This window comes from Herpailurus yagouaroundi, unplaced genomic scaffold, assembly GCF_014898765.1.
Source record: "Herpailurus yagouaroundi ecotype Mexico unplaced genomic scaffold, PumYag 28, whole genome shotgun sequence".
In the NCBI taxonomy this organism is placed as follows: domain Eukaryota; kingdom Metazoa; phylum Chordata; class Mammalia; order Carnivora; family Felidae; genus Herpailurus; species Herpailurus yagouaroundi.
In genome coordinates, this window is record NW_024412376.1 from 48,760,842 (window position 1) to 48,788,150 (window position 27,309).

Here is a 27,309-nt window from a genome sequence, read left to right on the forward strand (position 1 = left end):
GACCGATACGTTCTCAGTGTATTGGGAGTACGTAGTAGTGCTATTTGGGATGCAAAGAGTTGTAATGTCTTTGCCACTATTCTGGAAACACTAGTGTTTGCCTTTATTTCTTTTCCTATTATTCATAGTCTTTTTTTTTTTTTAACGTTTATTTACTTTTGAGACAGAGACAGAGCATGAACGGGGAAGGGGCAGAGAGAGAGGGAGACACAGAATCGGAAGCAGGCTCCAGGCTCTGAGCCATCAGCCCAGAGCCCGACGCGGGGCTCGAACTCATGGACCGCGAGATCGTGACCTGAGCTGAAGTCGGAAGCTTAACCGACTGAGCCACCCAGGCACCCCTATTCATAGTCTTTAAAACTTCCTTTGGGGCGCCTGGGTGGCTCAGTCAGTTAAGGGCTAAGTGTCCAACTTCAGCTCAGATCATGATCTCACAGTCCTCGGGCTCTGTGCTGACAGCTCCGAGCCTGGACCCTGCTTCAGATTCTGTGTCTCCCTCTCTCTCTCTGACCCTCCCCTACTCACACTCTGTCTCTGTCTCTCAAAAATGAATAAATGTTTAAAAAAATATATTTTTTTTAACTTCCTTTGTACCCAGAAAAAAGGAAAGCCCAATAAACAGCTCCTTGAAGATGCTCACAACAGACTCAAGGGTGTCCAAATTTCTTTAGAGAAATTGACAGAGAGCCGTTTTCCTAATGTTAAAATGTGTCATATGTGCTCATAACTCCCTTTTGTTAAAGTCCCTGAAGTCTGGGGGTGAACGCATTCCCATTTTATAGATGAGGAAAATAAAGAAAGGTCATTTGTATTGTGCCACACAAAGACTGCACATCAGGGTCACAACGGCTGCCCCGACCCCACACCCCACATGACACAGGAAGTACAGTGGAACCCAGCCCTCCCTCCAGCTGTGACCATGGCCCTCCTTCCCCTGCCCCGGGCAAGGACATTCACCGAGCACTAGTCTCTGAAAGGTTTCTTAAAAATGATAGGCCTTTCCCCCTCCTTTTTCCTTTTTTCTTTATAAAGTAACTTTCACAACCAGATTTGTTTTGTGCTATTCGTTGATGACTCTCTTCTCTGGCTACTCTTTGGGTTTGCCTGACTTTTCCCACATGCGGCCATCTGTTGCTTTCCTACACCGATGAAGCGGGCTTGCTGCCTTATCAGCATCTGTCTGGAACTTTCCATCAAAAGAGAAGTAATCTCAGAGGCAGGTGATGGTGGTGGCCGCACAGAAAGCCCAGCACATGGTCAGGCTGCTTCCTGCCCACACAAGCAGTCATGACTTTAGCAGACATACAAAACCTGGGCTCTGCGCACTTGCACTGAGGATATGGATACATCCCGTCCGAGCAGACTTCACTTCTTAAACAGGAATGTATTCTCTAACAGGTATGGTCCTACAAAGCCATTTCAAGAAAAACAAAAGAAAGACTTTTGTTTTTAAAAATTGATTGACTCCATATAACCTTCAGGGTGGAAACAGCTTTTGCTAGCATTTGGGCAAAGGGAGGGGGGGACGTTAGAAGCGTCTCAGTTTCTTGGCGACGTTGAGGTCCATGTATTCATCCAGAAAGCTGTTTGCAATCCCCAGGGTGCCCAGGACTGTCAGCAAGGCCAGAATCGCCAGACTCAGCCGGAACCCGGTGATCCTGCAGGGTGGACGTGAGGCAGAGAGGTGATCAGCAGCTGCAGGGATGAAGGGAGGCGTCCTGAAGCAGGCAGCTCCACGTGGACACCGCCCAGGACTTCCATGTCTTTGCCGTTTGAAAATTTTGATTCATCACATGAATTCAAGGGGGATGCCTAGGCACAGAGATTAATTGGCTCCTTTGAACATTCAAAGGATTATCAAGACCGGGACGAATTATTTCCTTTGCAACTTTTTGGAGATAGCGCACAATTTTTGCAAGGATTTAAAGTGTGGCCGCCAGAAGTGCCCGTTCAGGGCACAGTTTGTACTTGATGTTCCTGCCTCGCACCAGTAGGGCGGGGCCTGGAGAGAATGGCCCCGGGCAACGCAGATGACTTTTGCAAACACAACCCTCAGGGCTACTACTATTCCCAGGAGCGGGAAGCTAATTCAGACTCCATCCTGCCACTTTTGCCTGAACACCCAATCCTTACGTTCTCCTTACCTTTTTTTAGCTGCTTCTGAATATCCCCAGAAATACTGGTGACGGGCATATATGTACACAAGACCCAGACAGGTAGCAAAAACTATAGAGAAAAAATAGAGAAGATACAGGATATGATGGCAGTGTCTCAAAGTGCAATATGAAAACTGAGGGAAAAAAACTTACAAACTTTGTACGTGTCCAAAATATATACAGATCTCTGGCAATTCAATCATGAAAGGAAGACAAATTAATTTTTTTTAATGGGCAAAATATTTGAATGGACAATTCATACAGGAAGATAATAAACAAATGTACCAATAAGCACATGAGAGTTGTTTCAGTATTCAACATCATTCAATATCAGCAAGCTGCATCTTAAAACCACAATTAGAGGGGCACCTGGGTGGCTCAGTCAGTTAAGCGTCTGACTTCGGCTCAGATCATGATTTCATGGTTCGGGAGTTTGAGCCCCGCGTCAGGCTATGTGCTGACAGCACAGAGCCTGGAGCCTGCTTCGGATTCTGTGTCTCCCTCTCTCTCTGCCCCTCCCCTGCTCATGCTCTATCTCTCTCAAAAATAAATAAATATTAAAAAAATTAAAAACAAAACCAAAAAAACCCTATTAGATGACACCACCACATACCCACTAGGATGGCTAAAATTTAAACACACCAACAAAACGTCGGTGATGTTGGAATCCTCATACACCCTTGGTGGGAGTACAGCCACTTTGGGACAAGGTCTGGTAGTTACTTATGAAGCTAAATATACTTTTCACCCAGCAATTCCATCCCTATGTATTTACCCAAAAGAATGAAAGCACTTTTCCATAAAAAGACTTGTACAGAAGGTTTATTGCAGCTTTATTCATAAGAGCCTAAATTTGGAAAGAGCCCAGAAACCTACCACCAGTAGAATGGATAACCAAATGGAGATAATCATACTACAGAATACCACTCAGCAATGAAAAGACACAGATACTTGCAACAACATGGTGAGTCTCAACATTTTGCTGAGTGAATGAAGCACTGCACAAGAGGTCACCCTGTATGATTCCAGCTATGTAAAGTTCTAGAATGGGCAAAACTACACTGTGATGAAAAAGACCAGAACAGCGTCTGCTTCTGAGAGCACCTGATGAGGAGGGGCATACGAAAACTTTCTGGGTGGTCATGTCCTGCATCTTGAGGGGTATACACTCGTTAAAACTCATTGAATGGTACATGTATGATTTGTGCATTTCACCATACAGTATACAAATTTTACCTAAAAGAAACGTAAAGTGCGGCATGATCTGCCATCTGGTCTAACAGAAAACACCAATATCTTCCATACAGTCAGGGACCCTCTCTCTCTTCCTCAGCACCCAACGGATGCAAATAGCCAGGGCCCTCTTGCACACTTGGAGTCTATCTGTGAGGCTCTGATATCCTGGATAAAATGAAATTCCTTATTTTATTAGGTCACAAACATTTTCTTTAGTTTCTACTCTATACCAGGTATTATTCTAAGGATCAGGGTGAGCAGTGAAATGGATACAAGCTTCCTACCTTTATAGAGTTTACCAGCAAAGACAGACAACCATGAGAAAAATGAGAAGAACATCACAGACTTGAAAGCATCGAGAAGGAAATGAAGTGAGATGGATGGGACCGTGGGGGGGAGGTGGAGGGGAGGACAGCGGAGCCACCTTTAGAAAGGGGTCAGGGAAGGCCTCCCTGAAGGGAGGACATGTGCGTGGGGCCTGCGGGTGAGAAGGAGAAGGCCGAGCAAAGAGCTGAGAAGAGCGGGGGTAGGGCCACCCGGCATGAGAGGGAGGAAGTGGAGAGATCCTGAGTGGGCTACAGTTAACCTCCCCATCTAATGACTTAACTCGCACAAAGCCAATGAGGACTATTCAGGGCAATTAATAGGCAACTTTTCATGAGAGAGAAGGAAAAGAAAATTACGACGGAAAACCCTTGTCTGACAGGAGGCCTCATTCAGCCCATTACAGTGAAATCCAAAGGGTCAAATAGCAGAGACTGAGTCCCATTATCAAAGGCACTTTTCCTATTGTTAATGCAGTCTTACCTGACAAGGAACAACCCCTTCATTCATGCCCTTGGGGGAAAAAATGGGAGTTGGGATAAAGTTAAGAAGTCTTCCTCTAGAGGACATTTTATCTGAAGTTCCTCAGTTGACAGTAAAAAGTACAAGAAGACAGTGATGGGGTTGCCTCTGAAAGCAACTGGATTTGGGTTTATGGGAAATCTTAGCAATCAACTGTCAGATCCAAATGAGGCAACGAGAAAGCAAAAGAGATTGGGTTTCTCCAACTAAGGTAGCTGGTGATACTTGACCCCATTAAAGAAACAGGCAGAGGGGCGCCTGGGTGGCGCAGTCGGTTAAGCGTCCGACTGCAGCCAGGTCACGATCTCGCGGTCCGTGAGTTCGAGCCCCGCGTCGGGCTCTGGGCTGATGGCTCGGAGCCTGGAGCCTGTTTCCGATTCTGTGTCTCCCTCTCTCTCTCTCTGCCCCTCCCCCGTTCATGCTCTGTCTCTCTCTGTCCCAAAAAAAAATAAACGTTTAAAAAAAAAAATTAAAAAAAAAAAAAAAAAAAGAAAAAAGAAACAGGCAGAGTTTGGGTTAAGCCTTCAGCTCTCCAGGGATATGTGCAGCCAAACAGAAAGTAGATGTCTGTAGAGTTGCTACATACAGGAGCACATCCTTGTGAACTTAAGAAAAGGTACCTGGGTTATCGGAATACCTATAGACCCTGCCTGTACTTGAAATCCAGTTTTCTCCTACATTGATAAATGTTAAGTTGGACAAATTATCTGTGATTCGGTTTCTTCATCTATAAAGTAGGATATGTATAAAAATTTAAAACAGGGGCACCTGAATAGCTCAGTCGGTTAAGCATCTGACTCTTGATTTCGGCTCATGTCCTGATCTCAGGGTCGTGAGATCAAGCCCCGCATCAGGCTCCACACTGGGCATGGAGCCTGCTAAGATTTTCTCTCTCTACCTCTCCTTCTGCCCCTCCCCACTCTCTCTCTCAAAAAATAAAATACAAATACATTATTTTTTTAAAATTTAAAACAGTTTCTGGCACATAGTAAGTGCTCAATAAATAATAGCTATAATGATTAGGGTGAATTGTCGCAGATAAACTAGAATTAAGGAATCAGATTTGAAGACAAACTCATGTCATTTTCATCTGGGAGTGCCCAGCATACAGTTTGTTTCAAGTTGTTTTTTTTTTTTTTTTAATTACTGAATTAAATTGAAATGAAGCCAAAATTAATTTATCTTTATTTTTTTTAATTTTTTTTAATGTTTATTTTTGAGAGAGAAAGAGAGACATAGTGTGAGCGGGGGAGGGGCACAGAGAGAGGGAGACACAGAATCTGAAGCAGGCTCCAGGCTCTGACCTGTCAACACAGAGCCCGACGCGGGGCTCAAACCCACGAACTGCGATATCATGATCCGAGCTGAAGTCGGGCACTTAACTGACTGAGGCACCCAGGCACCCCCAAAATTAACTTATTTTTAGAACAAGTGCTCTCTGATGCACATAGACATGGCTTATTTTGTTTAAAACAATTTCTAGGATCAGAAGATGTATGGTTACATGTCTGTTCCTTAATGGTTCTAAGAACCACAGTCATCATTAGATCAGAGTTGACTGTATTCTAAAATTACCTTGATTGAAATACCATCCAGCCATCCACAATGTAATCAGAAATATGGGGTAAAACTCCACACAGTTTTGTCTGCAGGAAAAAATAAAGACGTGGGTTACATTATGAGAAAACTAAACACCAAAGCATTAAGCTTCCATCTGAAGGTAAATGTCTAATCTCTTCTTATATAAAAATATGTAAGAATTACATACATGTCTTTTCATGTAAAATGAATCTTCCAAGGTAAGACTCAAACATTGTTTAAATCTTAGATCAGGACCAAGAATCACTCTCCTACAGGTAAACCACCAGTAGTAGGAATGAATTATACCTCTTTTCCAAAAGACAGACCTTGAGATGGTCCTGATTCTAAAGCTAAAATTCATTCTGTATCCTATCTACAGAACCCAGAAAATAACACAACTTATGTAAACCAAATTTCTTCCCAAAATTCCTACACATTCATTGCCTTTCGATTGAGTTAATCAGCAGTTAAAAAATGGTTTTAAATAATTCCTATAAAATCTCCTGAAATCTATGAGTAAGTATTTTTCACTCCCATTTTACAGAGGAACAAACTAAGACCTGAGAGCACAAGCTGACTGATGCCTTGCAGAGAATCAAACGGACTATGTCATCGCCAAATTCCAAGTTCCGTCCCAACATCAATTCAAATTGCCTCTATTCATAGAAGAGGTGGATGGAAATTTTGATACTATTTTAAGCGAAAAGGAATAGTTCTCTGGGAACTATAATTCATCTGCACCTAGCAAAGGGAAAGGAGATGAATTATATTCATGCTTCCCATGCTACGCCCCCAAGTGATCTTAGTTAGGTTGACTGTGCTCCTTGCTGACAATATCACAACCAGAAAGAGCTTTAATATAATTCGTAATGAGGTCTTGAGTTGATCCTGATGGAAGCAGCATAATTAGACAGAATTAGAAATGATACCACAGTGTTCCTTAAAGCTTGAGGATTTAAGGTTATGAGGCAATTGACCTAGAAATAGTTGATACCAGTTCTTGAAGATCTGCATCTTCTATCCGAGGTCACCATGAGTGGCTCTTTTTTTTTCCCCCAAATTAAAAAAAAAAAAAAATTGTTTTGTTTTGCTTTTGCTACCAAGATGGCGACATAGGTGGCTCCTGAACTTCCCTCCTCCCACGGATACGCTGATCGCACAGCCACACACAGAGCAATTCCCTCTGAAAGAAATCCCGAAACCAACTGTGACTCCTTCAGTGCAGGCAAGGAGAAAATACCCACACTGAAATAGGTAGGAAAGAGGGAGACACGCTCTCACCATAAACCCCAGCACAGCACTGTATCACCAGGTGGGAGTCCTCAACTCCTAGCTTCTCCCAGAGGACCTAGAGCACTCCAACTTTTTAAGACTTCCACTTGAGGGCTGGGTCCCCAAAACACTTAGCTCTGAAAGCTAATGGGGCTTGCATCCACAGGATTCGGGGTAAGACTCTAGCAGGACAGTGGCACAATCCCTCCCTTAAAGTGCCTACCAGCAGGGGCTGCGTCCCTGTGCACATCCCCTTGGGGCTCCCGGAAGTAACCCAGAAGATGGGAGAAGGGAGTATCCCAGAAGATAGGGGGAGGGGTGCTGAGGTCCTAGGTGAGCAGGGGTGATTAGAAGCCATTGAGATTCAGGCACAGGTGTAAATGTTAACTGCATTTATGCTCCCTGAGGGCAGAGCCTGGGCAGCTCAGCACCCAAAAAGAGTCCCTTTGTCCCCTATAAGCAGTTCGTCACTGTTGGTCTTGCCCTGACCTCAGGTCTTAGTTGTGCTCATTCTACTTTTCCCCTGGCTCCTCGTTTGATGGCCTGCCTTAAGCCCTAGTCCCTCTGAAATGAGGCTTTGTTCATTTCTTAATAGCATCTAACAGATTGAAAATAATTCTCCGATGGCTAGCCCTGGGGCCCTGCTATTTGCGGATGGTCTTCTCTGCAGCTGCCTGCTGAGAAGACCAGGTATTACTTGGCCTTGAAATACCTTGCATCCCATTCTACTTGCTCATTATGACCTCTTCCACCCTCCTCCAGCATGTGACCGTGTCTTTCTGCCACCTCAGTGAAATGGTTCACGCCTGGATATGTCCCAAGATAGCTGTTCACAGTGAGTTGTCCACAAACATTGTTTAACTCAAGGGGACCAACCTCTGAAAATCTGTTCTTGACAATCCTATCAGTGACTACTCACAGTTACATTGACAAGAAGACCAAAATGAGAATAATTTCTGGTCTCTTCTGGACATGAAGGCAGATATATTCTGTCCTCTATTCTATAGGAGATCCTCAGGGAAAATCTCCAAATGGGACAGAAAAGAGCTGGCAGCAGCTGTGTCCATTTCCCTTTATGTGGGAAGAGAGGGTATAAGCTGATTGTGACCACTGATAGACTGTCCCCTTTCCTGCATGTCCACACTGAGGGAAACGAGTCTATCTACTCATTCCCTGGTTAGACCCCTCTTTGCTCAGTAGTCCTGTGCTCTTTTGACATCTAAATTTCCCATAAAATTATTAGGGAGAATTGTTATTATTGTTATAGACAGGTGTCACCATGTGCCTCGAATTCTACTCAGGGGCAATAACAGAAAGACAGTAGGGGGACGAATCATCCTAGTTTGCCCTAGATTGAGCAGATTTTGAGAACGTGGGACTTTGAACTTTATAACCAAGATAGTCCCAGATAAACTGTAGTGGTCTGCCTAGAACTGAGGGTTCCCTGGGACACAGAACTTTGAGTGCTAAAACCAAGGAAGCCCCAGGCAAACTGAAAAGATCTAGTCACCACGAAGAATGACCTGAAGGAGCCTATGGAGCTTGAATAGTTCAAGCTGCTGGAACCCCTCATGGATCATCCCCAGCTCCAAGGGATCCCGGAGCTCAGGACATGTGGCCACCGCGGGGTCCCACTTGGACCCGAGGGCTGGCAATAGCGAGGGCAGTACCAAACTAAGTGCCATTGGACCCTGTCTTGGTCATTAAGTGTGCCGCTGAATTCAGCTCATTTTGGAAAGAAGAATCAAACGTTGGCCCGACAGCCAAATCTAGCAGTTCCTAAAATGATAGTCTACAAATGTTTTTGATTGTATAGTGCTCATGGTTGCATAACCCCACAAAAAACAGAAATGGCCTGCTTTACAACAAAGATGATGTGAAGTTGGTGCCATACGGCAGCTGCCCGGCCTTCCTGGATTTGGGTGGGGCTATCTCTTGCCAATGGAAAGAGAAGGCGAAATGTGTCACATCTGAGCCAAATGATTAAGAAGCTGGTGTGCCCAGATCCCTTCCCCCACACCTGGTTGAGTGGAGAGAACTCTCAGGACATGGATGGGGACAGACCCCTTAGATGGACAGAGCGTAGGCCTCTCAATGACCATGGGGAAGGCCACTCAACCAGGAGCACCCACATAGGACACTTCGTGGACAGAACACAAACTTCCCTTGTGTTAAACCACTGGGATTATGGGGTTGATCCATTTAGCACGGCAAACACAATCAGCTGGAAAAATATATCACATACACTATAAAACCCACACAAAACAGAAATTCAAGAATGAGACTCTAAGAGCAAATATAAATAGAAGCTCCAAAATTTCCTCATGCTCACAGCGGATGACTTAGTTCGCCCTCAGCATGTACATGTCATCTGGGAGACCTCTGACCTAAAACACTTGTGAATATCTCTGCTATTAGATTTAAACGCACAACAGGACACAGCGTATAGCAATCTTGTTCATAGAAAATCTGAACCATGCGCTGAAGGGAAAAACCTAATTAGCTATAGTACGTTTCTAATGGTACGACATCTTTCAAAAAATAAAAACAGACGAGGCAACTTAAAGGAGACTTCGTAGGAGCTTCTTCTCTTTCAAGTTTTTGTTTGCTCATTTTTCTTTCTCCTTCTGTTTGGGTGACTCATTCTGAAGCAGCGGGCTGCACACCGCCACGAGCAGCTCGCACTATTAACAGATGACCCAGCCCCGGTCTGCTGCCTTTTGACCCTGCAAAGTCTTTTCAATTATTACACTGGCCGAGGGTCAGAGCAACAGGTTAATATGCTCAGAAAAGGCTCGGGGATGAAAGGTGCTGAAGTTAATCTTTCTATATAGATTCGTAACTATCTAAATTGCTCCTTGTCAAGCAACCCTTGTGCGGGAACACCAGAGGACATTTGCCACGAATAGCAGGAGGGCAAGACTCTAACCACCACTTCAGTGGTGCCGCTGATAAGCAAAGGGATGAACCGATGAGGGAGTGAGGCTTGCAGCTCATCCAAATTCCTGCCGCTCCTCATCCCCCCGCTTCCGGAGGCTCACCCAGCTTGTGTGCAGAGCTATTTGGTGGTGGCATGAATGTTTGTGTCCCTCAAAATTCATGTGATGAAGGTCTAATCTCCAGCGTGGCTGTATGTGGAGTAAGGAAGTAATTAAGGCTAGAATGAGGTCAGAAGTGGGGGACCCTGATCTAATGAATGGGATTGGTGTCCTTATAAGAAGAGACACCAGAGAGCTCTTGACACCCACCAGACTCACTCTGCCCAGCCCCTTCTCTGTGCTTGCATGCACACACCAAGGAAAGGACAAGTGAGGACACAGCAAGAACGCAGCCATCTGTGAGCCCAGAGAAGAGAGCTCTCAGCAGAAATCCAAGCAGCGGGAACCTTGATCTTAGATCAAGGTCATGATCGCCCAGCCTCCAGAAGTGTGAGAAAACAAATGTGTGTTGTTTAAGCCACCCAGTCTGTGTTATTTTGTTACAGCAGCCCAAACTGACGAATACAGGCAGTTTGTGGAGAAGGATGAAGAACTCATCATTTAGAGTCATTCTCTGGCCTTGGGGACCCCTAGCCCTTTCTAATTCAGTGGATAAATACATCTTATGCATTCAGCTAATATCTAAGATGGGTGCACTTGTAAGAAAAATGGAGATGTGTTTACTGTTTTTTATTTGACTTATTTGTTGTTGTACTAACCTATTACAAAAGTAGGTGACTCCCATTACTATAGTCCCAGTGTTACAGAATACCTGAAAAATTTTTTGTGTGAATTTTCCTTTCTCCAAAGTTTTTAGACATAAGTTAGAGCCACTAGTTTTAATTTCAAATTTTCAGGATTTCAATGTGAAATGACTATAAAAAGTAAGTGGAAAAGCAACAGTAACAACAGCAACAAAATTTACAGCTATAGTAGAGTAAGAGGAGGGAAATGTTTCTGAAGAGTACTCAGATTCAGGATGATTGGGTTTACTTGTGGCAGGCTAATTCTGGAACAGGAAATGAGTAGTTCAATGTTAAGCAAATAAGGGTGCATTAAGAGAACTAAGTGAGAGGATTTCCTTCTATCTTACCCAGCACGAATGAAACCATTGTTGGGACACTGCATATACTTCTAGGCTTCAGGTTTAGAAATAACATGAAAAATTTGAGTCTAAAGAGAACAACCAAAATTTTTTCATAATTTGGGGGAAGAAGCTGAAGAATTATTACTACCTAGCCTCAAAATACAGAAGATGAAAGATAATGAAGATAATGATCCCCAACTGTATGAAAAAGAGTGGGGTCATTAGCAGCTATTCGTCTCTTCTGGTGAGAATAGAATCAGAGGGAATGTACTTAAATTGCCACAAGATCAAGGTAGTACTTGGATCTACTTTTGAGATTTATAAAAGCCTTCAATCTAAAGGGATCAAGGTACTCAAATTAGACCAGATAGAATTTTCTAAGCTTAGCAATAACAAGAAGGACTGGCCCTTGTTGAAACTATAGTTGCTTTGTTCACAAGTTTAAAAGTGTATTCTGGCAAAAGACTGCAAAACTCTAGAAAAAGTCGTCTCTAAGGCCCTCACGGTAGGAAGGAAAGTGGGAGTGGATGGGGGACTCTAACTCTCAAGTTACCTGGGACTGGTAACATGGGTAAACTGGGCTCCAGAATCATCATCTCTGCTTGGTGAATGAATATCCAACCTGAGGTGATGTTGAGACAGGAAATAGGTACTTCTGGGGTGGTGAGAGGGACCTGGAAGTGATTGTTATAAGACGTCAGGTCCCACTTAGGGACAGGATTAGCCCTTACACCAGGCTTCTTGGCCATACTTAGGGAAAAGCAGCAGGAAAAAAGAGTAGAGGAAAAGACAGCATTTCTGGTATAGCCAAGGTCATAAGATGTTCAAAGGAGGCTGAAGGACTCAATGCTTTGGTCCAGAAGAGCCAGAAAAGAAAGTACATTTTCTCTTAGGGATTTGCAGAGCTCGAGGAAGCCTACCCTATAGCCAAATAGGCTTTGGAATGACCTGGTTATCCCCGGGGATCCTGTCCTAACTACCTCAGATAAAATCAAAATGGCTTTACTAGCAATGAATTTAATCTGGTTTGACCTGATTTACCTAAACCTTAGAACCTAAGGCAAGAACTTGGGCTGGTGCTATGGAACATCTAAGAAGAAATTCACGGAAGTGAGTAGGCCCATCCCTACTCACTCTTCAGAGAAACCTAGGACAGTTACTACTGTGCTCTTGAAGGTATTTTATGACTCCAAATTCACTCCCTCTGCCCCAATTATTGGCTATTATTTTTTAACCCCTCTTCATTCTGCCACGATTAATCAAACAGAACAAAACACTTCTAACAAGGAAATTCGGTTTGTATACTTTTTGATAAACAGACATTTAAGAGAAATATTTGGAAATGGTGTCCAGCGATAGAAGAGAAGGGAGAAAGCAATAACTTGAAGGAAATCAAATTTGTGGAAAGTGTAAGAACAAACAGAACCAGAAGCGGCCCGAGGATTTAGAGTGCTGGAAGCCCAACACTCCCCAACAGAATGTTCTCAGATGACAGAAGACAAAGTGGGAAAATGTGGAATTTCCTCCTGTGATGATTTTTATAAATAGAACAGTGTCTCCCTAACTTCAAGCATTCATACATCACTGTCAACATTTTAACATCTCCGTATACCACTTACTATCTTTCTATAAATCAACTATTTTTTCCCTTAAATTAGGGAAAATGCAATTTTATGAGTAGAAAAAGAATATCACTTTCGAAATAAAGAATAAGTATAAAAATAAATCCCATGAGAACAAAATTTGCCAAGTTCTCATTAGATGCTGTTGATTGCTGAAGGCTCTGAGCATGAGACCCTCCCTCTGTCGAACAGGAGAATGGATGGTCCGGAGGTGTTGAGAATACATACTCCCTGCTAAATGTGACAGATTGAACCCATGTTTATTTCTTCTCCCTCCTGAAACCTCACTAAAATGCCAGGAAAGGAAAAAAAAAAAAATAGATACAAAGTCAAGAACAAGGAGAATGGGAGTAGACACAACAGTGGAAGAGAGACGTTAGTCAATTTCTGAATAAGGACGGCACTTAAGGGAACAGCAGCTGAGCTGACAGAGCACAGACAGATGAAGCCTAATCACCTGCACAAGGAAGGTCCAAGGAAGACTAATACACCGCTTATCCCAGAACCCAGGACACTCAGGAACTGGGGGCACCAGGTACCCGTGAGTCCGAGCTAAAACAGAAGAACTGGTGGACGGACTATAATCAGGAGTGCTTTAGCTCCCCTCCACCTCTGATCCCCACCCCTACTACCCCATCACAGGAGATGGGAGGTCTATCGTCTAGAGAACCAGAACCAGAGAATCTCGTGGGGTCTAGGAACAATGGTGGGGGGGGGGGTGAGGGTAAAATCTTGTACTGAAAGCCACGCGAACCTACATACTACATAGTGGGAGAACCTTCCTTCGTTCACCCACCACACTTTCAGGTTTCTAGAAGTGAGACCTATTTACCCATCCTCCTCCCTCATCCCATCCTTGCCTGCCCCCACAGGGGGCTTACGGGTTTTCCCTAGAGAAACCAAATGGTCCCAGAAAGATAACCTACAGATACTGACTTTGGGGACTCTACAAAAGGAAGCTGCTGCCAATCAATCACCCTTTAGTGAGCTGCCCACTCTACTGAGCCCCACCCATGCACACAGAGTCCCATCATTTTCTGATGCTCTTTACTAAATTTGCACAGATAGCCAACCGAGGATCACTTGATATTTGAGTAAAGCTTCTAAGGTCTCCTTTGCTCAGATCTCTTTACTGGACCCTTGTCTTCTTGACCTCTAAGGCTGGTTCAGTCCTTGCTCCTCTTCTCTCCCTTCTCCTTTGTCTACACCCACTCCCTTAAGATTTCTTCTAAAAAAATTAAAAAAAAAATTCTTCCAATCTCATGGCTGTAAATCATCTTCGTGTGCCAATGGCCAATAACTCTTGAATTTATACTTCCGGTTCCAATCTCTATGCTGAAATGCAGATTTTTATACCCACGTCCCTGCTTCTCTCCACTTAGATGTGTAAACAATGTACGAGGCAGTTTATGATGCAAGAACAAACGATCTGAGTAGCTTAGTCGATGACAATGCTTACAGTCTCTCCTTAGCTGTAGCATAAGTCACATCTCAGACACATGTCAAAAGGAACCTCCCGGTCTTCCCCCCAAAACTGCTCCTCCCACTGCCTTGTCACTCTGTTGTCTCTCTCATCTCTCCCAGGATGCTCAGAACAAAAATCCAAGGTCATTCTTGATGCTTCTCACATGCCATATTTATCATGTCAGGAAATTCCCTTGGCTCTACCCTCAAAACGTATCCAGAATCTGACCATTTCTCACCATCTCTACTGCTACATGCCTGGTTCAAGTTAGCTTCCCAACTGAATTTTCTGCTTCTACCAATGCCTTCATAGAGACTGTTCTCAGCAAAGCAGACCAAGTGATCCTTTTAAAGTATAAGATCATGGGTGCCTGGGTGGCTTAGTCAATTAAGTGCCTGACTTCGACTCAGGTCATGATCTCGTGGTTCATGAGCTCGAGCCCTGCATCGGGCTCTCAGATGTCAGCATAGAGCCTGCTTTGGATCCTCTGTCCCCCTCTCTCTGCCCCTCCTCTGCTCATTCTCTCTCTCTCTCTCTCTCTCTCTCTCAAAATAAATAAATTAAAACTTTAAAAATAAAATAAAATATAAAATCATGTTACTCCTCTGCTCAAAACTTTATAATGACTTTCCATTTCACTCCGAGAAAAGCCAAAGGCCTTACAATGGCCTTTAGGGCCCTACGTGGTCCATCTACTACCTTTCTGACTTTCCCTCCTACCACTGCCTGTCAGCTCCTTCTCTCAACCACACTAACTTCCTTGCTAACCCACCAGGCACATTTCCACTTAGGGTCTTCGCACCGGTCATTCCTTCTGCCTCAAGTATGTTTTCTCTGCGGGGCGCCTGGATGCCTTGGTCGGTTGGGCGTCCGACTTCAGCCAGGTCATGATCTCGCGGTCCGGGAGTTCGAGGCCCGCGTCGGGCTCTGTGCTGACAGCTCAGAGCCTGGAGCCTGTTTCAGATTCTGTGTCTCCCTCTCTCTCTGCTCCTCCCCTGTTCATGCTCTGTCTCTCTCTGTCTCAAAAATAAATAAACGTTAAGAAAAATTAAAAAAAAAAAAAAGAATGTTTTCTCTGCGTGTTCATGTGGCTAACCCCCTTACCTGCTGTGTAAGCTGTTGCTCAAGTGCTACCTTAGTGGGGTCTACACCGACCACCCTAAGCAGCAACCTACCCCCGACTCACCTCCCAGCAACCCACCCCTCTGTGTTTTCCTTTTTCTTTTCTTTCTTAACACTTACCACCTCTTGCGTAATATATTATTTTCTTATAATATTACCTGCTTATGGTTTATTTTCTGTCTTTTCTAGCTATGAGGTAAACTTCAACAGACAAGGATCTTTATCCAATTTTTTCATTGATACATCCCAAGCTACTGGATATATCACACAATGCCAGATATATAGAGGTGCTCAATAAATATTAAATAGGCAAATAATAAATAAAATTGAAATGTAAAGGACAAAATAGACAAATAAGAAGGAACTTAGAAAAAAACAGAAATGATGGGGGCACCTGGGTGGCTCAGTTGGTTGAGCATCTGACTTCGACTCAGGTCATGATCTTGTAGTTCCTGGGTTTGAGTCCCACATCAGACCATGGAGCCTACTTCAGATTCTATGTCTCCCTCTCTCTCTCTGCCCCTTCCCCACTCATGCTCTGTCTCTCTCTCTCTCCCTCTCAAAAATAAATAAACATTAAAAAAATTTTTTTTAACTTTTTTTTAACATTTATTCATTTTTGAGAGGGAGGGACAGACTGTGAGTAAGGGAGGGGCAGAGAGAGAGAGAGAGAGGGAGACACAGATTCCGAAGCAGGCTCCAGACTCTGAGCTGTCAGCGCAGAGCCTGAAGCAGAGCCTGAACCCACAAACCGTTAGATCACGATCTGAACCAAAGTCGGACGCTTCACCGACTGAGCCACCCAGGTGCCCCAAAAAATTTTTCTCAAAAAGAAAAAGAAAAAGCAGAAACGATACATGGAATTTAAAAAAATATTATTATTGAGGCGCTCATGAGTTCGAGCCCCGTGTCGGACTCTGTGCTGACAGGTCAGAGCCTGGGGTCTGCTTCGGATTCTGTGTCTCCCTCTCTCTCTGCCCCTAACCCATTTGCATTCTGTCTCTGCTCTCTCAAAAATAAATAAACATTAAAAAATATATATTATTATTAAAGTCCTCTGATATAAGAGAATAAATTGCCTCCATAAAACAAAAAAGGGATGATTTAATAGCAGCAGCAACAACTAAAGAACAATGAAAGAATAAAAATTGATTATTAGAAATTGAAATTGATATCTGAAACTTTTTTAAAAGATCAGTAACCAATCAGACAACACAAAGAAATAAAAGGCATCCAAGTTGGCAAGGAGGAAGTCAAACTTTCACTCTTCCCAGATGACATGATACTGTATGTGGAAAACCCAAGACTCCACCAAAAAACTGCTAGAACTGATATATGAGTTCAGCAAAGTCGCAGGATATAAAACCAATGTACAGAAATCAGTTGCCTTTCTATACACCAATAATGAAGCAGCAGAAAGAGAAATCAAGGAATTGATCTCATTTTCAATTGCACCAAAAACTATAAAATACCTAGGAATAAACCTAACCAAAGAGGTGAAAAATCTATATACTGAAAAGCAGAGAAAGCTTATGAAAGAAATTGAAGAAGACACACACATACAAAATAGGAAAGCATTCCATGCTCGTGGATTGAAAGAACAAGTATTATTAAAATGTCAACACTACCCAAAGCAATCTACATATTCAATGCAATCCCTATCAAAATAACACCAGCATTCTTCACAGAGCTAGAAAAAATAATCCTAAAATTTATATGGAACCAGAAAAGACCCCAAATAGCCAAAGAAATCCTGAAAAAGTAAACCAAAGTTGGAGGCATCACAATCCCAGACTTCAAGCTGTATTACAAAACTGTCATCATCAAGACAGTATGGTACTGGCACAAAAACAGACACATAGATCAATAGAACGGAACAGAGAACCCAGAAATCTGCCCACAAACATATGGCCAACTAATCTTTGACAAAGCAGGAAAGAATATCCAGTGGAAAAATGACAGTCTCTTCAGCAAATGGTGTTGGGGAAACTGAACAGTGACCTGCAGAAGAATGAACCCAGACCACTTTCTTACACCATACACAAAAATAAACTCAAAATGGATGAAAAGAAGCCATCAAAATCCTAGAGGAGAAAACAGGCAACAACCTTTTAGACCTTGGCCACAGCAGCTTCTTACTTGACGTGTCTCCAGAGGCAAAAGAAACAAAAGGAAAAATGAACTATTGGGAGCTCATCAAGATTAAAAAAAAAACAAAAAACAAAAAACAAAAAACAAAAAAAAACCTCTGCACAGGAAACAATCAGCAAAACTAAAAGGCAAACCAATGGAATGGGAGAAGATATTTGTAAATGACATATCAGATAAAGGGTTACTATCCAAAACCTATAAAGAACTTATTAAACTCAACACCCAAAAGACAAAAATCCATGAAGAAATGGGCAAAGACATGAATAGACACTTCTCCAAAGAAGACATTCAGATGGTTAACAGACACATGAAAAAATGCTCAACATCACTCATCATCAGGGAAATACAGATCAAAACCGCAATGAGATACCACCTCATACCTGTCAGAATGGCTAACACCAACAAACTCAGGCAACAACAGATGTTGGCGAGGATGCGGAGAAAGGGGAACCCTTTTGCACTGCTAGTGGGAATGTGAGCTGGTGCAGCCACTCTGGAAAACAGTATGAAGGTTCCTCAAAAAATTAAAAATAGAACTACCCTATGACCCAGCAATTGCACTACTAGGTATTTATCCAGTAGTGTGCAGAGATACAGGTGTGCTGTTTCAAAGGGGCACACGCACCCCCAATGTTTATAGCAGCACTATCGACAATAGCCAGAGTATGGAAAGAGCCCAAATGTCCATCAATTGATGAATAGATAAAGAAGATGTGGTGTATATATATATATATATATATATATATATACACACACACACAATGGAGTATTACTTGGCAATCAAAAAGAATGAAATCTGGCCATTTGCAACAGTGTGGATGGTACTAGAGTGTATTATGCTAAGCAAAATAAGTCAGTCAGAGAAACACAAATACCATAGGAATTTAAGATACAAAACAGATGAACATAAGGGAAGAGAAGCAAAAATAATACAAAAACAGAGAGAACCAAACCATGAGACTTTTAAATACAGAGAACAAACTGAGGGCTGCTGGCAGGGTATTGGGTGGGGAAGGGCTTAAGTGGTGAGGGGCATTTAGGAGGACACTTGTTGGGATGAGCACTGGGTGTTATATGTAAGTGATGAATCACTAAATTCTATTGCTGAAATTATTATTACACTGTATGTTAACTAACTTGGATTTAAATACATACATACATACATACATAAAATACACAAAAGATCAGTAAACAGAAGTTCAAGAAATTTCCCAGAAAGAACAAAAACCCAAGAAGATGAAAAACTGAAGATAAAAGAAAACTAGATGACCAATCCGAGGATCAACATACAACTAATGCAGATTTTAAGAATAAAAGAACAGAGAAAATGAAGAGGAAATTCAGGGTAAAAATATTTTTAGAAAATTCCAGAACAGAAAGACATGAGTTTTCAAGCCATGAAAAAGTCTCATCTAGGGTTTAGCATAGTGAAGACAAATGCCTCCAAGCAAGCACAGAACCATACCATCTTAGGACACTGGGATTTAGGAAGATCCTAAAGCTTGCACAGTTTCCAAACAAAAAATCAAGAATCAGCATAGCACAGAACATCACAACAGTATCAGTGGAAATTAGAAAATAAAAGAGGAATATTTTCAAAATTCTGACGGTAAGGATTTTTAACATAGAAATATATGCCTAACCAAACCATCAATCAACTGTAAGGTAGAATAAAGGCATATTTAGAAGTGGAAAGTCTCAAAATTTGGCCAACTATTCACCCTCTCTCAGAAAACGTCTGCAAGGTATGTTCCACCAAAATGAGAGAAAACCAATAAATAGGAAAATAGAAGATCCAGGAAACAGGCGATCCAAATCAAGAAAATATAAGGGAAATTCCTGAGGATGATGACAAAAATCCCCACAATGACAGCAGGTAGCACGTTTAAAGAGCAACCTCCAGATGGGAGCAGAAAGATTGAGGACTCAAAAAAAAAAAAAAAAAAAAACTCTAAAAGAGATAATCCAAAAAAAAAAAAAAAAACAAAACAAATGGCATTACTAGATTAATGTATTTGAATGTATTAAGGGGAGACTTTTTCAGTTCTGTTAAAGATTTGAGGATGAAACTAAGCAAACAAATAAACAATGAGGCAGTCAGTAATCCCAGGTAAAACAAAAAATTCACAAGGAGACGAAATCATAGTATATTATTGGACTCAGCTTTGAACGTTACTTATAATTAGAATAATATAAACATTGGCTATTGGTTTAACTCAACAAAGTGATGTACTGGAGGGCAGATGTAAGGAAAAGAAATTCTTTCTTCCATAAAAGGAAGCTGATTGATAATGTCTAAAAATTGTGCATCAATAAATAGCAGTGAAAGCATAGTGTTTAGAAATATGGAAGTAAATGTCAAAAGTGCTAGTCACAAGGGTGCCAATGGTTGTCTCTAAGGCTAGATTGGCAGTAAGGAGAGTTATCTGTTGCTTTCGGGCATGTAATCTCACTTGAGTTTCAGACCACATACATCATTACTCTGACAAAAATAAATATTAGAATTGGGACATACTGGGACCAAACCAATACTTTCCGCTTGACATAATCATAAAGATTCAAAGACAATTGAAATGGACATGACTTTCTCATCATGTTGTTCACTGTTACTGAAAATCATATCTTGGGCATAGAGTTTTAGTCAAGTAAGAGATCAAGCTCTGGAGATGTGCTGTAAAACACTGTATCTCTAGTAACAGCAATGTTTTATACATTTAAATTTTTTAAGAAGGTATATAGCTCATGTTACATGTTCTTACCACAATAAAATTTTGTTGAAAAATATCTATGTCTACGCATCTCTTAAAACTATCTTTTCTGGGGTGCCTGGGTGGCTTGGTCGGTTGGGCGTCTGACTTCGGCTCAGGTCATGATCTTACGGTCCGTGGGTTCGAGCCCCGCGTCGGGCTCTGTGCTGACAGCTCAGAGCCTAGAGCCTGTTTCGGATTCTGTGTCTCCCTCTCTCTCTGCCCCTCCCCTGTTCATGCTCTGTCTCTCTCTGTCTCAAAAATAAATAAACGTTAAAAAAAATTAAAAAACAAAAAACTATCTCTTCTACCAACAGTGGTATTCATCCCAATGCTCAAGCCTAGAGAGTAGTCTGTGCAACCCTTGTTGAAGCAAAGAGATGGACAAGAGAACAATGCTGTCAGCTCAAGGATCATGACTTGCCCAGAGTGATTCAAGATGTACAAAAAGCTGAATAACCCACTTATCATTAAAGAAATAAAATTCCATAGTTTAACATTTTTCCACAAGGCAAACACCAGGTTCAGATCATTTTATAGGCAAATTCTAAGAACTTGGAAGGAACACACTCTTCCAATCTTATTAAAATTCTCTGAGAGAATAATTCTCTAACTCATTGCATGAGACTAGTATAATCTTGATGTCAAAATGGGACAAACATCATATAAGAAAGGCAAATTATAGGCCCACGTCACTCATGACACAGATGAAAAATCCCACAGTGTTAACAAAAGAATAGAATGATATATAAATGGTGACATGTGCAATGTTTCTAAAAGCACTTATCTGGGGGATGAAATAAAAAGGGAGCCCTAGCATCTGCAGCAACCAAACTCATGGTGTGGCTGCTGCAGAACATTCTGTAGAGATCTGAAAAGACAAGATGATCAAAATCACTACAAGTATGTATGAAATGGGAAGCTTTCTCATTCTTACACGCTTTGGATTTCAGGAAATGGTTCATGGGCAGAGGATGATAATGACCCACCTCTGTTTCAAGGAGAAAGGAAAAATTAAGATAGAAGATGGATGTCATAGCTAATCCAGCTTGAGGCTATTGAATTCTAAGGGTACTGGAGGGGCTCTTTAACCAAACTGCCATCCTTAAAGGTGTATACCAGTCATTCTTAAGATCCCTGCCTTTTCTGTAAATGCATCCTCTGAATTCATAACATAGGTGGATAAAGGCTCCATGTACTAAATACTTCAAGCTTTGAGCATCATGAGAAGGGGCATGGCTGTAAAGACTGGTTTGTTACAATGAGATATCTTCTCTGCACATCTTTCCCCTGATCAGAATCGTCTATATGTAACCACTGAAGGGTGGAGGAAGCATTACTTACTGTGCACGAAATATTCTCTCAAACTCTGGTGACCCAGAGACTGCTGGGGCTGTAACTTTGTATTTTAATCTTGCCTTTCCTACATGCAAAGCAAAATAACCTGCAAGTATAGAGGAATTAACAATTAAAATGTGGCACATCACTATTCATTAGAAAAACACAACTTCAAACCATAATTAGATACCACTGCATACGTATTAAGATGTTTAAAATTCAAAAGACAGACCATATCAATTAAAAAACACAGGTGAGGCTATAAGAGCAATGAGAATTCTCAAAGACTCTGGCAGGAATGTAAAATGGTATAATCACTTTGGGAAACCATTTGGAAGGGATTTTCTACTTAGACATACGTAGATTGTATAGCCAGTCACTCCACTCCTAGTGATTTCGCCAAGAAAAATTTAGTTACATGTCCATACAAAGACTTGTACACAAATATTCATAGAATCTTTATTCATAATAGCCAAAAATTAGCAACAACTCTGTGATGGTTAATTTTGTGTCAAGTAGCCTAGGCCATGGTGCCCAGCTGCTTGGTCAAACACCAATCTAGATGGTTCTGTGAAGATATTTTTGGAATATGATGAACATTTACATCAGTAGACTCTGAGTAAAGCCACTCCTTGATGTGGTGGGCCTAATCCAATCAGTTGAAGGCCTGAAGGGAACAGATGGACATTACCCAAAGAAAAAAGAATTCTGCCTCCACACTGCCTTGAGACTCAATACTGCAACAACAACTCTTGCTGGAATTTCCAGCCTTCCAGCCCACCCTGCAAATTTCAGAGCCTCCAGCCCCCGCAGTGGCATGAATCAATTTTTAAAAATAAATGCCTCTGTGTGAGTGAGTGAGTGAGTGTGTGTGTGTGTGTTTGTGTGTGTGCATCTGCTGTATTGGTTCTGCTTCTCTGGAGAACCCTAACACAAATGTTGATCAACAAACTAATGGATAAACAAATTGTGGTATATGTGCCATATCTATATAAGAGAAATACTGTAAGACAGTAAAAAGGAATGAACTGTTGGGGCACCTGGGTGGCTCAGTCGGTTAAGCGTCTGACTCTTGGTTTCAGCTCAGGTCATGCTCTCACGGTTTATGAGTTTGAGACCCACGTAGGTCTCTGGGCTGACAGTGCAGAGCCTGCTTGGGATTCTCTTTCCCTCTCTCTGCCCTTCCCCCACTCACCTACTCTGTCTCTCAAAATGAATGAATAAACTTAAAAAAAAAGAATTAACTATTGATACATGAAACAACATGGATGAACTTCACACTAATTATGTTGGATGAAAGCAGCAAGATCAGAAGAGAATATTACTGTACAGTTTCATTTACATAAAATTCTCAAAAATGCAAATGAATCCGCAGTGACCTAAAACGGATCAGTGGCTGCCTGGACATGATGAGAGCCAGGAGGGAGGGTCACAAGAAAACTTTGGAGGATGATGGCTTCCTGTGTGACTCAGTTTCGCTACTATAAAATGATCATGACTTTGTTGTCCTTCATTGGCCACAGCTGTTGCGTTAGATCATCCAACCCTGTGCTGGAGTCACTTACATCTGACGGTCAATCCCATAAACCTCATTCACTTTTGGACCCACACTTCCTCCTTGGTCAGTTATTCTCACCTCCTGTCCTTCTCGCCCTCCTTTTACACCATGATTAGCGCTGGGGCCTATTAGTTCCCTCCGGATGATGTCTTCCAGCCACCGTTCCTTTCCAGGTCCCTCCAACGCTCTTCTGGTCTCACTTCTTTTAATACCTCCATGTCCCTTTCCTACTTGCTAATGTTTCAATACCAGTTTCCTTTTCCACACCAAGTTTTTAGCTTGTGTGACAGTATCAGGTGCAATGCATTTCCTCCAGAGAAACAATATGATCTCCCCTCTGACAAGTCAGTAAATAGCGAGCCTGGGTTAGTAAGGCCTCACAGAGCGGGACTATTCCCTTCCCCTGAATTCCTCTCTGCTATGAGTAAACTGTTGCTCAGGATCTAAAAGCTGTAGCTGAATGTCTAAAAGGGTGTAAATACTTAGGACTAGAGTCTCTCATTCAAACTGCAGTGGCATCCCTGAACCCTGAGAGAGCACAGTGAAGAGACCGAAAATGTGGGACTGGGCACTGTTTCCAACCCCGGGCTAAATCCTCTCAAGGCAGCATAAATCCAGAGGGGCCAATAACTCAAGGGTCCGCCTGGAGCCAGAAAGGAGATCTGACTGCAGCCGAGAAAATCTGCAGGCCCTTGCCGATCTGCACCCCGCTGCTCCCACTGTTTCTAAGTTGTTCCACAGCCTTGGAGAAAACACTCGGTAAGGCTTCTTGCTTCCATCTGTAAGAAGGGAACTATGAAAGATGTGCACTCCTTGATTTACACATTGGCGATGGTGCAAGAACCCAGAGCTTCGAGATGAAGTTGTGACTACGCGAAAGCTTAGGAAGGGCTGTCTCCCTCACGGCTATTCATAGCACCTGGTTGCACCTGTCTGTAAAGGCAGCAAATGTGAGGAAAGAGCTTCAGTCGGGGGCAGAGCTGTTTGGATGCTCCCCAACCAGCCCACCCACAGCTGCAGGCAGAAGGATTCAGTTGGGCCAACACAGTCCCAAGGAGGAGAAGCCCCTCTCTGTTCTTTCAGGTCAGGGGCCTTAGAGAGACCATGGCTACCGCGGGGATAACGGGATGAGGGCAGAAAGGCTCTTTTACCTTTTCTGGAGTGCGTCAATTTTCTTTCCCCTCCTAACATCACTTTAAAACTACCTGAGGGGTGCCTAGGTGGCTCAGCCAGTCAAGCATCTGACTTTGGCTCAGGTCACGATCTCGTGGTTCATGAGTTCACACCCCATGTCTGGCTCTGTGCAGGGAGCTCAGAGCCTGCTTCAGATTCTGTGTCTCTCTCTCTCTGCCCCTCCCCTGCTCATGCTCTGTCTTTCTCTCTCCCTCTCTCTCTCTCTCTCAAAAATAAATAAACGTTTAAAAAAAAAAAAAAACTACTTGAGAATACTCTCCCTTTGCTTGGCCTGTCTTTCCTGTCTCCTTCACTTTCTCCAGAGGGGCACATGCGTGCCAGGGAGAGTGAATCGAGAACCCTTCCTGTCCCACCATGCCACCTACCCTTCCCCAGCCGTAGCCAGCCTTCTTTCCCATCGTGTGGCTGCCTCTCAGTCCAGCAGCAGCTTCCTTCTGTGGGGAAGCAGCGATGACGGGGACTAGTCATGCTGAGTGCCAACCCCAGGCCAAGGATGCTGGTGGGCACTTCTCACCCAGTGTCCTGTTCGACCCTCCTTTTTTTAATGTTTGTTTGTTTGTTTGTGTGTGTGCGTGTGTTTAGAGAGAGGAAGCACTAGCAAGGGAGGAGCAGAGAGAGAGGGAGACACAGAATCCCAAGCAGACTCTGTGCTGTCAGTGCAAAGCCCAACATGGGGCCTGAACCCACAAACCACGAGACCATGACCTGAGCCAAAGTCAGACAGTCAACTAACTGAACCACCCAGGCACCCCTGCTTAGCCTTCTTTGATGAGGACACTGAAGGACAGAATATCCTGGCCAGGCGCACCCAGCTTGTTAAGTGTCTGAACTGGACAGATGTGGGATTGTCTGTCTTCAAAACTCAACCTGCTTCTACCATGGTATGCGGGCCCCTCTCTACATAAACACCAGACTTCTGTAGAAGCAGCAAATTCTGGTTCTTAATGCCAACCAAACAGTTATGCCTTTTCTTTCTTTCTTTCTTTCTTTCTTTCTTTGCTTCTCCCTTTCTCTCTCCCCCACCCAACCAGTAAATGTTCCCTGTCTATCACTGTTAAAAAAAAAGACAACAGGCTCAAAATGGAGTCATCTATGCTAACATCACCAATCCTAGACATAACACCTCACTTAATTACGGTTTCAACCTCTCCCAAAAGTGGAATCTTAAACCAGCCAATCTGGAATTACGTGGTTAGCACCACAGAGGCAATCTGCCTGACAGACTCTTGCCATTCCCTAAAAGGAGACGACCTTTGCCACAAATAATCACAAACTAGCAACTTCCTGTTCTGCCCCCTTCTGCCTGTAAAAGTCTTTCACTTTGCACAGCTCTCCAGAGCGCCTTTCTACCTGCTAGATGGGATGCTGCCTGATTCAGGACTCATTGAATAAAGCCAATAAGATCTTCAAAATTTTTTTTAATCTTCATTGATTTTTGAGAGAGACAGAGACAGAGAGACAGAATGTGAGGGAGGGAGGGTCAGAGAAAGAAGGAGACACAGAATCCCAAGCAGGCTCCAGGCTCTGAGCTGTCACCACCCCACCCGACGCGAGGCTCGAACTCACGGACCTCAAGATCATGACCTGAGCCGAACTCGAAGGCTTAACCAACAGAGCCACCCAGGCACCCCATAAACCAATAAGATCTTGACATTTTACCCAGTTCAATTCTGCTTTCTAACACCACCAGCCACCACTGTCCCAGTCTCCTCTCCTCTCCCCACCCCCACCTAACCTCTGGCCACAGTTCTCGCGGAGCCCTGCACCCACCAGCAAACAGAAACCTCTCTGTGAGGCTGACAGAGGCTCTGTCTGGGGCATCTGTGGACCTGTTCCCGGGGTCCCCACAGCACCAGAATGAGGGCACACAGGGGTCGGCAGTGCTCACGTGTAGTGGTATGTGAACCATGGGGTCAGCACAGGGGCACTTGAGACCTAAGTGTTGCTTTAGTTGGCGATAAAAATCCTGCTCTACTCCACTACTCCGGAAAACACTGTGAATCCAACCACAAAATGTGTATCCTGTGGTAGAACAGTTTCATAAACTCATAAAACAGACCGGTTAGGCAAGACATGAAGTGTGCATGCGGGCCTGGACTTTATCCCATGCACCCTGAGCAGTCCTCAGCTCTGCCCCCTTCCTGGTAGGAGCGCACTTGGAAAAATAAAGAAGTATGCATGGTTGGTTCCGAGTCTTGCTCACCCGTGCCCAGACTTTTTTCCCCATTTAGCATGTGAAGTTGGTGATCATGGATAAGATGATAAGAACCGAGCAAATGTGGCCCCCGTGGAGCAAATGCCCTTTACATAACCAGGCAGTCGAGATATCGAATAATCCTAGTGGGACGGTGCTTTAAAAGTTAGATTCGTCACTTAACCTGAAGCTCGTGTTTCTGCAGATTTTTTTAGACCTGATTATCATACCTGCCATAGGCAGTTTATTTAAGAAAACACTAATTAAAAGATCAGTGTTTAAGAAATGGCAGCCACGGTTTACAAGCAGGTACAATGTTTCCTTTGGCACATTCCACATTAATAGCTAGTGGCTTCTACCCTCATTTGAACTGGGCTGGGGGTGGGAACCACAAACAATGCAGAATCGCTGGGCTCAGAAAGCCTACCACGTCCCCTTTGGGAGAACTAATCCTTGGAATGTTCCAAATCTGTTCCCAGGGATGGCGGCGCTGATGACCCAGAGTGGAGCGGGCACTCACACACTCATGGGCACCAGCAAGTAAGTATGAAACTCAAAATCTGGACCTCCCTCCCTCTGCCACACACGCACACACGCGGCCCGAGACTTACTTTGTTGACAGGCGGACAAGACTGAGACAGCGGCCAGCAAGATTGAATGCCCAGCCATCTTTCACACCAACTGTTCTGGCTCAGGGAACTATTTGTTGAAACCGAGGGGAAGATAACAGGCACTTTCGACTTGGTAATGTTGACCTTCCTT

The 27,309-nt window shown here is 43.2% G+C and overlaps 1 protein-coding gene across 1 annotated transcript; it reads right to left on the reverse strand.

Moving 5' to 3' along the window:
- Positions 1–1,364: 1,364 nt before the first annotated feature.
- On the reverse strand, positions 1,365–27,309 carry MGST2 (microsomal glutathione S-transferase 2). The gene is made up of 5 exons (XM_040473582.1): positions 27,159–27,309; positions 21,608–21,707; positions 5,814–5,884; positions 2,145–2,226; positions 1,365–1,658 (listed from the first exon to the last, which is right to left on the reverse strand). The coding sequence occupies exons 1-5, from the start codon at positions 27,214–27,216 to the stop codon at positions 1,529–1,531; spliced, it is 441 nt and encodes a 146-aa protein (XP_040329516.1). The 5' UTR covers positions 27,217–27,309; the 3' UTR covers positions 1,365–1,528.

Coding starts and splice junctions, on each gene's coding strand:
- MGST2 (XM_040473582.1), bottom strand. CDS start 27,216: ATGGCTGGGCATTCAATCTTGCTGGCCGCTGTCTCAGTCTTGTCCGCC. Junction 21,708..27,158: donor CTTGTCCGCCTGTCAACAAA/GTAAGTCTCGGG, acceptor CTATACTTGCAG/GTTATTTTGCTTTGCATGTA. Junction 5,885..21,607: donor GAGAGAATATTTCGTGCACA/GTAAGTAATGCT, acceptor TTTTTCCTGCAG/ACAAAACTGTGTGGAGTTTT.